This window comes from Amblyraja radiata, chromosome 9, assembly GCF_010909765.2.
Source record: "Amblyraja radiata isolate CabotCenter1 chromosome 9, sAmbRad1.1.pri, whole genome shotgun sequence".
Taxonomy (NCBI): domain Eukaryota; kingdom Metazoa; phylum Chordata; class Chondrichthyes; order Rajiformes; family Rajidae; genus Amblyraja; species Amblyraja radiata.
Window position 1 is genome coordinate 29,102,109 of NC_045964.1, and position 13,959 is coordinate 29,116,067.

At 40.1% G+C, this 13,959-nt stretch overlaps 1 protein-coding gene across 3 annotated transcripts in view; it reads left to right on the plus strand.

The window, feature by feature from the left end:
• Positions 1–13,959, plus strand: part of dph6 (diphthamine biosynthesis 6) — a 267,398-nt gene that overhangs the window by 181,123 nt on the left and 72,316 nt on the right. For 2 of the 3 annotated variants that reach the window (XM_033026964.1, XM_033026963.1), the window contains exon 13: positions 10,629–10,874. In XM_033026964.1, coding sequence (XP_032882855.1) covers positions 10,629–10,874 — 246 coding nt within the window. Of the gene's footprint in view, positions 1–10,628; positions 10,875–11,066; positions 11,355–13,959 lie in introns of those variants that run through there. The other variant, XM_033026965.1, reaches the window with a different exon arrangement.

Consider the following 13,959-nt stretch of genomic DNA (forward strand, 5'->3'; position numbering starts at 1 on the left):
AAGGAGTAGATGACGTCTTGGGTCGAAACCCTTCTTCAGCCGTTATTTTAGAAGTAAGATGGTTCGACATAACAAAAACCCTGCATGAAACAACGTTTGCAGTGTTGCTATTTTGCCCACAAATAATTGACTTCCACCAGCATAACATAAGGCCTCCTTTCTTGAGCATTCTAAAATATAGTCAACACTGATTTCACATGAAGGCAGTGTTTCAGCTTTGTGCATTTAAGCCACTTGGGTGAGAGGGGGAATGGGCATTTAAATCCTTCAGCCTCTTTAAATTTAATATTTCTTTTTTACAGTTGTCAATTAGTTAATGTGACACAGAAGTAGATCATTCCTCCCATCCCTCACCTGCTGGCAGAACAATCGCTTCAGTCCCATTCCCCCTTTCCAGATATCCAGATAACTTTTCAACTTGTAGAAACGAGAAACTGCACTTGCTGGTTTACAAAACCAAACAGAAAAGTGCTGTAGAGTAACTCAGCGGGTCAGGCAGCATCTGTGTAGAACGTGGATAGATGACGTTTTGTAGTAACTCAGCGGGTCAGGCAGCATCTGTGTAGAACGTGGATAGGTGACGTTTTGACTCTGGATCCTTCTTCTTACTTAAGGAGGGGGGGGGAGGGAAGAAAGCTGGAAGAAAGGAAGAAGTTACTCTTTCCCTCTCCCATGCCCGTCAATTCCACTTTTGATTCTGTCGTTGCTCAGCTACATCAAGGGTTATTTACAGTATCCAATTAACCTACCAGCACGTCTTTGGGAGATTTCCTGCTGAGAATTCAGTGGTGCAGGTATAATGGAGCCGCTTCAGTTTCTTCCAGTTTCCTTTTTAATAAGGGGAATGTGAATAAAATGGCAATGTTGCAAATTGATTGCTAGTTTTGAAAAACAAAGCGACATCATGAGTTTGTGAAATACACTACTGATACGCTAGTTTTTTTTAATTAGTTAGGAAATTCACAATAGGAAATACAGAAGAAACCTTTGTGCACAATCCCCTGCAGTCTTATAGAGTCATACCAGTGGAAACAGGCCGTTCGGCTCAATTTATAATCTTACGATCTTACCCACACCGACCAACATGTTCCATCTACACTAGTCCTACTTGCCTGCGATTGACCCATACCCCTCTATACATGTCCTATCCATGTACCTGTCTAATTGCTTCTTAAACGTTGCGCTAGTCCATGCCTCAACCACCTCCTCCCGCAGCTCGTTCCATACATTCACCACTCTTTAAGTGAAAAAGGTACCCCTCAGATTCCTATTAAATCCTTCCCCCTTCGCTTAAACCTATGCCCTCTGCTTCTCGATTCCCCTTCTCTGGGCAAGAGACTGTGCGTCTACCTGGTCTATTCTTCTCTACACCTCTGTAAGATCAGCTGCATTTCAGAAATTGGAGCAGCTCCAGTATCACTGGTGTTTGGTATGCAGTGTGGTCCTTGGCAATGCAAGGAAAGAAGATCAATAAACTCTACACTAGATAGACCTTAACTTCCAGCTTCTCTCCTTCAATTTGCAAATGAAGCAATCTTGAATTCCTTCGTTCTTTTTTTTCCAACAGTGTAAATTGGAAATCAGACACTTTTTTGATTTCTAAAGTAGCTGAAGTATTATTTTGAATTGAAGGGCTCTTTCACGGTTATCTGTGGACCTTTATAATCAATGTCTGTGTGTCCAACAACTGCAATCTTTCATGGATGACAGCTTTTCCAGACAGTTCCAAAGTTTAAATGTTTTTTTAATCAGCCCTCCTTTCCTTGCATAAATCTCCATTCTTTTATAGATGACCCTCAATAATCGAGCGGCGCTGTGGCGCAGCAGTAGAGTTGCTGCCTTACAGCGCCAGATCCTGACTACGGATGTTGTCCGTACGGAATTTGTCCCTGACCTGCGTGGGTTTTCTCTGGGTGCTCTAGCTTCCTCCCACACTCCAAAGATGTATAGGTTTGTAGGTTAATTGACTTCGGTAAAAATTGACCCTAGTGTGTGTCTTGGATAGAGTTAGTGTACGGGGATCGCTGGTTGGTGCGGACTCGGTGGGCCGAAGGGCCTGTTTCCACGCTGCATCACTAAACGAAACTAAAAAGTCTATCTTAATGCAAAGTTGAGCTGTGAAATAACGTTATATCTGAGACTCTATGTAAAGTAGGTTACCACGGGAGTTTTCTCCTGTTTCCTCCCACACTCTAAAGACGTACAGGTTTGTAGGTTAATTGGCTTCGATAAAATTGCAAATTGTCCCTGGTATGTAAGATAGTGTTAGTGTACGGGCTGATCACTGGTTGGCACAAACTCAGTGGGCCAAAGGGCTTGTTTCCACGTTGTAACTCTGAAGTCTAATGTCTCCAATTTTAAAGTCTAGGGCTCTGCTAGGGCGAGCTGTGTGTTTTACCTTGCCCCAGCTGTTCCAAGTTACCCTGCCCTAGGATCAAACTCAGAATCATCTTCTGCTTTTGATCTATCATGAATTTTAAGCATTCTACAGTCAAAATCATTAATATTTGTTTGAGTTTGAACATAAGAAATGTACCAGCAAGTTTGTTGAAAAACCACAGGGCATCTTTTTTTATTAACTGCTTCGTGGCCAAATATCGATCTGAAGATTCATCAAAAGTTCTGCTTATTCAGTGTATCAAAGTGTGTTTCCAGCTGACTACAATTTACACTTGAAGAATGTGAGTGATAAACTTCCAAGTTCATGTACACTTGAATCTTGGTATAAAAATTAGATACATTCAGATGTATGTAACAAGCGATGTGAATGTTAAACAAATTGAATAGTTACTTTAATGGCCATAATTTTAGACCATGTGAAACACCGATCACTTAAATCAACCATAAACAGAAGTAATTGATAGAACTATCATGGCTGCTTTCTCATTTCATCTTTTCAAATTTGATCAATTGCTGCTGTTCACTACTCAACTGCAAGTACCAAAAATTTGAAATAAATTAATGCGAGAAAATAAAATTCAGTACAATACAATGATGCTAGTGGCGTGATCGCATTTACTTTCTCCTTTCTAGCTACCTATCCACTCCTTATATTTGAGCCCATCTGTTTGTTTTCAGACCTCTTTCGTCATCCTTCCATCAAGGATGGCACAGAGGTGCATCGATAGAGTTGCTGCCTTACAGCGCCAGAGACCCAGATTCAATCCTGACGACGGGTGGTGTCTTGTACGCAGTTTGTACGTTCTCCCTGTGACTGCGTGGGTTTTACCCGGCTGCTCCACAGTTTCCTCCCACGCTTCAAAGACATACAGGTTTATAGGTTAAATGGTTTATGTAAATTCTAAATTGTCCCTTGTATATGAAGGATAGTGATAGTGCACGGGGTGATCGCTGGTTGGCGCAGACATGGTGGGCCGAAGAGCCTGTTTCCACGCTGTATTTCTAAAGTCTAATTCTTCGGCCAAGAATGCACTCTGCTCTTTATTTCAACCACCACAAATCCACCTTTTTCCAGCATGGAGACAAATAAAAACAAATGAATTTGAGGCATCGCAGAACACCCAATCATACAGGTACCGCCAGTAACCAGCATTGCAACCATTTCTACAAGAGATGTACAGTTGGAGAAAAATCCTAACATCAATGACACAACATTTCTTTTGAACTTTAAAACTAGATAATAATAAAATAACAATTAATGTTTAAAATGCTACTTTATCAAAAGCTGACTTCACAGGACACAATAAAACAGCTTTTTTTGATGAAAATATCTGATTTCTCCTTAATCTTCTTAGTAAAATTCTTCGACATTACATAAATGGTCATTAAGCTGGGAAAGACACAAAATGTTGATGTGATTCAGCGAGTCAGGAACCTTTCCTGAATCAAAATGTCACCATGCTCTCCAGGAATGCTGCCTGACCGCTGAGTTACTCCAGCATTTTGTATCTTTCCTTGGTGAAGCAGCATCTTCAGTTTCTTATTTCAATATTGAATATTAAGCTATTCTCGTTGCAGCATACAAAATAGTACCTTTCTTGTATGTTTTAAAGATTAATATTTATATATAATTCCCCTTCACTACAAGCTGTTTGGAATGACGTTGTAGCTAGTGAGTGTAACAACTTTATTTTTGTCATATTGATATATTCCATACTTTGCAATATTTGCCTGCAACTAAACATAGCTTTGAGCCATCCACCTTTTTCTTTCCTATCTATTGCACTTGAGTTTGGCATGATTGGATTTATGTATAAGCATAATCTGATTTATGTATTGCATAATCTGATTTAGAGTCATATATTTTCTCCATGTGTTCTGGTTTCCTCCCATATCCTAAAGACGTGCAGGTTATCAGGTTAATCGGCCTCTGTAAATTGCCCATTGTGTGCAGGACAGAACAAGTATACGTGATCACTGGTTGGCGTGAAATCAGTGGGCCGAGGGGCCTGTTTATCTCTAAAACCAAACTAAAAAGACAACGTCTTCAAAAAGAAGACATTAATTGAAATAGAAAATTGCAGAGATATAATTTTCTAAATTAAACTTGATTACTTCTAATTTGTCATAACTTATTAAAAAACCGTTAACACTTTACTCCTTAGAATTATTTTTGAAGTCACAGTTTTTTCATTGGATGGAAGCATTGTTCACTCAGCTTCTTTTAACTCCTGAGTTTCTGCTTTTAACTGAGCATTTGAGTTCTACAAAATGTTTCATTACATTTTCTTGATTATGTTGGAAATTTCACTTATTCCCAAGTTCTGGTCACAGCTGTTCATTGTTTGGTGATGAAGAATTGTATATAGAAATAGCCTCACAAATCATCCTTGTTTAGTTTCACTTTCTATACCCAACGAAGATCCCATTTCTTGAGATAGTAATTTTGTTTTTAGAGACTATCAATATTAACTTTTTTTAAATTTCCGTTTCTGTTCATTTTCCCGTCTATCCTCCCTCCCATCCTTCCTGCCTGCCTCCTTCCACCTCAATTATTTTCCTCCTTCCACCATTCCTCCGCCTTCCCTTTCTCTTCGCCATTTTAATGCCAATTTCCAGTTCGACAATCCGACCCTATACATCTGTAGCGCACGGCCTCTGTGCAAATGTTTAAGAAAGAACTGCAGATGCTGTAAAAATTGAAGGTATTTGAACAATTGAAGGCAGCATCTATGGAGAGAAGGAATAGGTGACGTCTCGACCCGAAACGTTGCCTATTCTTTCTCTCCAAGGTTGCTGCCTCACCCGTTGAGCCTCTGTGCAAATGAACATTTTCATCCATTTCACTTACAAATGGAAAATGAAGCAATACCGAATTAGATTATTTACTTTAATACGTTTGATCAAAATAAATGAAGGTACACCTTCAACGACTTGTAAAATTAGAAGATATCTTGGCATTGCAGGTAAACTACTGTGTTCAATTAAAAAAAATCTTCTGAATGCTAAATGGATGAAGGCTTTTCAAAATTGAGGCTTTTTAATGAAAAACATAATTTGATTTTCACAAGCCTCAATCACAGCAGCCTCATTAAAAACATATTACCCAAGAGCTGTAGAAACTGGTTATATAATTATACTAATTATTAATTTCTGAATCTGAAGCTATTGAATTAAGATAATTTTAGTTTGCATTTCATTTACTAAATGTAGTCTTTTGAATGGAGCAAACTACAGTCATTCGCAAGACATTCCGTTTATGGCTCTCAGGCATTGTGTGTGATTATGAAGTGTAATCTTGATCACTGTTTATTTTGTTTCAGATTGCCTTAATGTAATGAGAAAAATTAAAATAAATGATCGTATTTGCAGCCAATAACATACTAATTGAACCTGAAAAGCTAAGATTATTTACCAATGAGTGTACAAATTTAGCATCCCTAATCTTGTTATAAAAAGACTTTCTATCTGCGTAGATCAGTATGGGTTTGTTGCCTGGGGTTGGAATTGATCCAGCCACTGAGGTCTCCCTTAAGGTCAGAAGGTTACATGGCTTTGCAGAGGCCAGCAATTAGCAAATTGTCACTTGTGGTTATTTACATTGGCAGCATCTTGTAAGCAAGTATTTGATTGACAGGTCAACAGGTCAATGGGTCTTATCTGAACCTGTGACCTATTGGGTTAGCGGGGATAACTCAAACAGCTTGCAGCATTAATATCATGCATCGTAATTTGTTACCGATTAACCATTACCCTTGAAAAACAGGTGTTTTAAGCATGTCATTCTAGAAGAGGACACTTTTTCAAAAAAATATATACTGTTATGCAGCAAGAGTGCATTTCAGATATCTACACAGGCAAAGAAACACCAAATGCAGAATGTGTTTTCTTGTACGAAGTTCTGTTTTGGATATAACTCGCTATGGGAAGTTAAAAGAGTATTATTTCTATGCTGAGGGTGGTTTTATACCATCACATGTTGTGTACATTGTGAATGTTGGAAAAAGAGGGTGGGCTGAGATGGTGACACGCTTACAAAGTAGATTAGAATTAGCATTGGATGGAATAAAAGAGGAGGAAAACAAAACTTCCACCTATCGAATGTTCACTGATATCAGCTACATCGCGAACAGGAACACCCCGACTTATGTAAGGGTTATGTTCCGTAAACCGTAACGCAAGTCAGATTTTACGCCGGAATTATCGACTGTGTTTGTATTCACTGAGAGTATTAACCGTCTCAGCAGCGTCCGGCTATGTCCGGGGCACTTCCTGCGGCGCGCGGCCTCCTGGGTAAGGATCACCACCATTGCCGGCTTGTTCCAGATGTAAAATTGAGTGATGGTACTGTGGTGTGTAAATTACAAACAGCCTTGATTGCACTAGGATAGACACTGAGTTAGGATGACCTGCTGAGTTACTCCAGCATTTTGTGTCTATCTTCGGTATAACCCAGCATCTACACTTTATTTTTATTGTATTGATTGCACTAGGGACTGAGTACAGAATTCCTTACATAAGTGCAAGTCTACATAAGTCGCCTATTGCGTAGGTCGGGGAGTGTCCGTATATAGAGTAACTCAGCGGGTCCAGGCAGCATCTGTGGAGAACAAAGATAGGTGACGTTTCAGGTCGGGATCCTTCTTCAGACTCAGACAAAACTGGAAAACATTTCCGCAAAACTGACTTATTCCTCCTCATGTCTCTGACATGCAGAGATTTTATTTTTTTATGTATAATGGTAAGTCATATGAAAAATGATCACAGATGAAGATGTTTAACTAAGTTAGGAGAGGGAACTGCAGCAGGCCATTCGGTTGCTTGTGCCAAATCTGCCATTCAGTAACTCCGTGGCTGAATTGCTTTACCACCTACCCCCAGTATCCTTTCTTTCATTCCTCTACTTATCAGGAATCTCTCTAACCCTGTCTTAAAAATACTCTGTCGCTGCTTCCATGGCCCCTTGAAAGACTCATGACAGCCCAAAGGTAACGTCTTAAATGGATGACTTTTCCACGAAAGGACACAAAATGCTGGAATGACTGAGCGAGTGAAGGTAATATCTCTGGAGAACATGGATAGGTGACGTTTTGGGTCGGGACTCTTCTTCAGACTCAAAATAAGATTGGAAAACAATTCCACAAATCTGGAAAACAGCTGACTTCTTCTTTCTCATGGGATGCTGTCTGATGTGGTGGCCTGCAAAGATTTTGTTTTGTTTTTATATAGTATGGCAAGTTCTATGAAAAGTCATCCAAGATGAACATATTTATCTCCCGTGCTTTGCAAACATTAGATCCATGAGGAAATTTCTACTAATTCACCAAAATAAGGGCCTGTTGTGCTATTTCAATTGGCTGCATTAACTGTCATTGGAACTCTTCCAAATGAGATTGACATTTTTATCCTGTGGGATCAAGCAAAATAGAAATTATGTTGATTACCAAAATCTATCAGACATGTAAGATATTTATCATATCATATTGGACTGGATCTGAGTCCAAGTTCCATTAGCAGCCTGCATGCATTACAGTTTTAGTTTAGTTTAGTTTAGAGATACAATGTGCAAACAGGCCCTTCAGCCCACTGAGTCCACATTGACCAGCAATCCACATATACTAGCCCTATCCTACACATTTAGCACCATGTACAATTCTTAACAAAGCCAATGAATATATAAAACTACATCTTTGGAATGTTGAAGGAAACTGGGGCACCTGGAGAAACCCACGCGGTCACTGGGAGAATATACAATCTCCGCACAGACAGCAGCCATAGTCAGGATCGAACCTAAGTCCCTGGCTCTGGAAGGCAGCAACACTACTGCTGTACCACCGTGCCAATGTAACTTACTACCAACAGTAGACACAAAATGCAGGAGTAACTCAGCGGGACAGGCAGCATCTCTGGAGAGAAGGAATGGGCGACGTTTCGGGTCGAGACCCTTCTTCAGACTGAAACTTCTCGACCCGAAACGTCGCCCATTCCTTCTCTCCAGAGATGCTGCCTCACCTGCTGAGTCACTCCAGCATTTTGTGTCCACCTTCAATTTAAACCAGCATCTGCAGTTCTTTCTTGCGCATTGCTACCAACGGTGATATCCCCGTACCTAAGAGCATGCTTAGTTTTTTGTGAATCTATCATTGACAGTTTGTGTCATATTGTCAGGCTGTTCATTGATTACAGCTCGGCATTTAATACAATCATCCCCTCCAAGCTGGTTACCAAACTCGCAGAACTGGCTCTCTGCACATCCCTCTGCAATTGGATCCTCAACTTCCTCATTCACAGACCACAGTCTGTTCGTATTGGTGGAAATGTGTCAGACTCGATAACAATCAGCACGGGAGCACCTCAAGGCTACGTGCTCAGCCCCCTGCTGTACTCACTCTATACTCATGACTGCGTAGCCGGTCATAGTGCGAACTCCATCATCAAGTTCGATGACGACACCACTGTTGTGGGATGTATCACTGATGGGGATGAGTCAGAATATAGAAGAGAGATCGAGCTACTGTCCATATGGTGCTAGCACAATAACCTGGCCCTCAACAGCAGCAAAACCAAGGAACTGATTGTGGACTTTGGAAGGAGTAGGATGGGGTCAATGGTTGAAAGGGTCAAGAGCTTCAAATTCCTGAAAATGTGCCCTTCAAAAATTTGGCAGTTTATATAGCAATAAAACTAAATTGCAGACATTAGAAAACAGATATCTGCCTCATGATTAATTGGGTTCATATTTCAGTGACAATAATTAAGCAATTATGTGCAGAGAATCTTTTCCCATAGTCTTATTTAATTTACTTTCTATGTGTATTTTGAATAGAAAAAATGTATTTTGTAAAAGAATAGATAGGTCAATCATAATTAATTTTATTTTCTATATGTAGTTAAATGTATTGTATTTGGTAAAGGAATAGATAGTTTTTATGGACATTTTCAACCTCTCACTTCTGAGGTCCGAGGTTCCCACCTGCTTCAAAAGGGCATCAATTATACCAGTGCCCAAGAAGAGCAAGGTGACGTGCCTCAATGACTATCGACCAGTGGCACTAACGCCTGTGGTGATGAAGTGCTTTGAGAGGTTGATCATGGAGCAAATTAACTCCTACCTCGACAAAAACCTGGACTGGGCGTGCACATCTCTGAAGATCTTTCCTGGTCCGAGAACACTAATGCAATTAATAAGAAAGCTCATCAGCGCCTCTATTTCCTGAGAAGATTATGGAGAGTTGGTTTGTCAAGGAGGACTCTCTCTAACTTCTACAGGTGCACAGTAGAGAGCATGCTGACCGGTTGCATCATGGTTTGGTTCGGCAACTTGAGCGCCATGGAGAGGAAATGACTACAAAAAGTAGTAAACACTGCCCAGTCCATCATCGGCTCTGACCTCCCTTCCATCGAGGGGATCTATCGCAGTCGCTGCCTCAAAAAGGCTGGCAATATCATCAAGGACCCACACCATCCTGGCCACACACTCATCTCCCCGCTACCTTCAAGTAGAAGGTACAGGAGCCTGAAGACTGCAACGACCAGGTTCAGGAATAGCTGCTTCCCCACAGCCATCAGAGTATTAAACTCGGCTCGGACAAAACTCTGAACATTTATAGCCCATTATCTGTTATTTGCACTTGATCAGTTTATTTATTCATGTGTGTATTTACGTATTTAATGGTATATGGACACACTGATCTGTTTTGTAGTCAATGCCTACTATGTTCTGTTGTGCTGAAGCAAAGCAAGAATTTCATTGTCCTGTCAGGGACACATGACAATAAACTCTCTTGACTTGACTTCTTGAGATAGGAATAACAGCTATATGAAAAACATTTGACAATTGGACATAATTGCACTGTGTGTGTTTATCTGTGGGATCTCTGCTTGAGGATTTTGATTACATGCACAATAGTAAATGTTTTCTGTCATTCTGTAGTGTGTGTGTGCGTATATAAACACAGTGGTAGAGCTTCATTGTGCAATGCATGTGCCAAATGTGGGATGCATTAATGAAGGTATATGAAACTTTTTCTCAAATTCTGTCAATGGAACCAAATTTCATGCACTGAATGGAATGATTAGATGTTACAACATTGTGTTTATCATACATATCAGAAGGCCAATTTTTACCATGCACTTTTTATTCTTTTTGATTGATTTGTTTTTTAAAGTTTCTCTTTCTTCTTGATGGAGTTTGACATTTTACTAATTAATTTCATTTATCCTCTTAGATTGGCGATGAGATATTTTGTGCAGGACAAATAGGTTTGGTCCCATGCACCATGCAGCTTATCGAAGGAGGTGTCAGGCCTGAAGCTGCTCTCTCTCTAAACCATGTGCAGAAAATTCTGCAAGCAACAAAAAGTGGAACAAAACTGAGCAATATCTTGCTGGCAAACTGTTACGTCACAGACAAGAAATACATCGCTGCTGTTCAAAATATTTGGCAAAAAGCAATAAAAGAAGACATAGAGGAGGTAAGAATTGGTGTTCCTCTGGTGCTTCCACTTACACCAACAATCACTTGAACTGAATGATTCAAAATATCATTTAAATTCTCACTTGCATTTCATATTATTAGAACAAGTCAAATGTACAAATTCTAATCCCACAAAAATTAATTTACTGTAGTCAATCACAGTTAAAAACAAAATAGTGTTCATTTGCAGTTTCAAGCAAAGAGGAACTCGGAGACAAGCGGGGATAAGCAAATTTTAAAATGCGCCAGAGAATAAAACCTATAATACATGAAAAATAACTTGGATTTTGCTGTGATTCAACAATTCTGATGCAATTCCTCTTGACATCCAGTGGGACTGCAATGTTCTGTGTCCATAGGGAAGATTGTTGAGAAATGAGAAAATAAGTATTTTGTGAATTACGTTTCAAGTCACTTGAATCAAATGAATATTAAGATTTTGTATTTTAGATGCTCACATGGAAATAGCATTTTTTTCTACTAGTTTCCTGCTCTCCCCAGCTGTGTGTGTGTGTGTGTGTGTGTGTGTGTGTGTGTGTGTGTGTGTGTGTGTGTGTGTGTGTGTGTGTGTGTGTGTGTGTGTGTGTGTGTGTGTGTTTGTGTGTGTGTGTGTGTGTGTGTGTTTTTCTGCACCAATGAAAAGCCACAAAGAGGTGTTTTTTTGTAATTACATGTTCTTAATGACTGATTTATGTGACTGGATGTTTTTATTTCTTCCTCCTCCTCAATATAATATCCACTGCTTCCTCAACATGTTAATGTGTAGTTAAGTTCAGAGTCTATGATTTATCCGATCTGATACAAGCTGAGTTTAAAATACATTCAAACCTGAGAACCTAGCTTAAATCCTGAGCACTAAAGCCTAATGTTCTACAACTAATGTGACGCCTTGGGCAGTTTTAAAGGTTTCTTTCATTTTAAGCTGTGACTCCAAGTCACATCTCATCTGCTAAAGTGGAAGTTAAGTTGTAATATTGATCTATGCCAGCAGACCAATGAAAATTATCAACACCACATTTGCTCAGGTTTCAGTGTGAGACAAGTTCCTTAGGGTATAACATTCAGCCTTGGTGCGTTTGATACTGGAAATGAAACAAGAAATTATTAGTTCATTTTTACAGCTTCATTTAGGTGCAAGCATTGGTTCTGTACAGAAAAGAGAATTCTTCAGAGTATAATATGGAATAAATTGAGAAACTATTCCTCATTATAGTTCAGTTTTGTTTATCTCTCATTGAGATGCGTTGCAAGTTTCACTGCCTTTTTTAAGGGCCTATCATTGACATTTATCGTGTTGTAGAAGGAAAGTATGTGCATTTCATGTCAATGTTGGCTTTCCAAACAATCCTATCAATCCCCAATTACTCCCATGTAATCTATTTTCTCTCAGCGGAACGGTGGCACAACGGTAGAGTTGCTGCCTTCCAGTGCCAGAGGCCCGGGTTCGATCCTGACTACGGGTGCTGTCTGTAAGGAGTTTGCACTTTCTCCCTGAGACCACGTGGGTTTTCTCTGGATGCTCTGGTTTCCTCCTACATTCGAAATATGTACAGGTTTGTAGGATGATTTGGCTTCGGTAAAAATTGTAAAATTGTCCCTAGTATGTAGGATAGTGCTAGTGTATGGGGATTGCTGGATGGCGTGGACTGGCTGGGCCTGTTTCTGCCCTGTATCTCTAAGCTAAACATGGAACTTAACTCCTCCCTGTTTCTAATTTGCTACATACCTCCAGTCTTTTCCCCCTCATCTTAAGCCTATTCTCTCTTTTTATAACTCCTCAGCCTGGGGTTAATAAACAGTTGCTATTCACCTAATGTATGCCCTTTTGGTTGCTCCTCACTTCTACACTCCAGCGAAAATAGATCCAGCAGAACTAGCTTCTCCTTAAAACTCAAATTCTCAAGATCTGGTATCATCCTCATAATTCTTTTGTGCACCCTTTCCTTTGATGAGTGCAAAGCCGTAGATATTGTCTATATTTAGACTGGAGGCATATTACTAATGGTGTGCCTCAGGGATCAGTGCTCGGCCCATTGCTGGTCGTGGTTTATATCAACAATTTGGATGAGAATGCACAAGGCATCATTAGTAAATTTGCAGATGACACTAAAGTGGGTGGATTTGTAGATAGCGAAGATTGTTTTCAAAAAATTAGGGCTGGATCTTGATCGGTTGGGCTTAATGGGCTGAGGGATGTTTAATGGAGTTTAAGGCAGATAAGTGCAAGGTTTTGCATTTTGGGAAGTCAAACTGAGGGAGGACCTTCATAGTGAATGGCAGGCCTCCGGGGAAGGTTGTAGAGCAGAGGTGCGTGCACAGTTCCCTGAAAGTGGCATCATAGGTGGATAGGACGGTCAAGAAGGCTTTGGTACATTGGCTTTCATCAGTCAAGGTACTGAGTATAGAAATTGGGATGTTATGTTACAGTTGTATGAGACATTGGCGAGGACGCAGTTGGAACATTGACTTTAGTTTTGGTCACCATGCTATAGGAAGGACGTCATTAAGCATGGAAGAGTGCAAAGAAGTTTTATGAGATCTTTCAAAGTTGAGGACCTGAACAATGGGGAGCAATTGGGCAGGCTAGGACTTTATTCTTTGGAGCCTAGGAGCCTGAGAGTTGATCTTATAAAGGTGCATAAAATCATGAAGGGAATATATAGGGTGAATGCACACTTTTATCCAGAATGGGAGAATCCAAAACCAGAGGACATAGGTTTAAGGTGAGGGCGGAAATATTTAATAGTAACCTAACTGCCAACTTTTTCCACACGGGGTAGTGGATAAATGGAATAAGCGGCTGGAGGAGGTCGTTGAAGCAGATATTGTAACAGCATTAAAAAGGACATTGGGCAGCAACATGGAATGGAAAGGTTTAGTGGGATATGGGTAAATGGGGGTAGGTGGGACTAGTGTAGATGGGGTATCTTGTCGGCATGGGCAAATTGGGCCTAAAGGCCTGTTTCCGTGTTGTATGACTCTGACTCTTTCCAGTCTAATGTTAATCTCCCTATAGCAAGGCGACCAGAACTACCAATATACTGTATTCTAAATGTAGCCTTGCCAATATCTTGCCCAGCTGT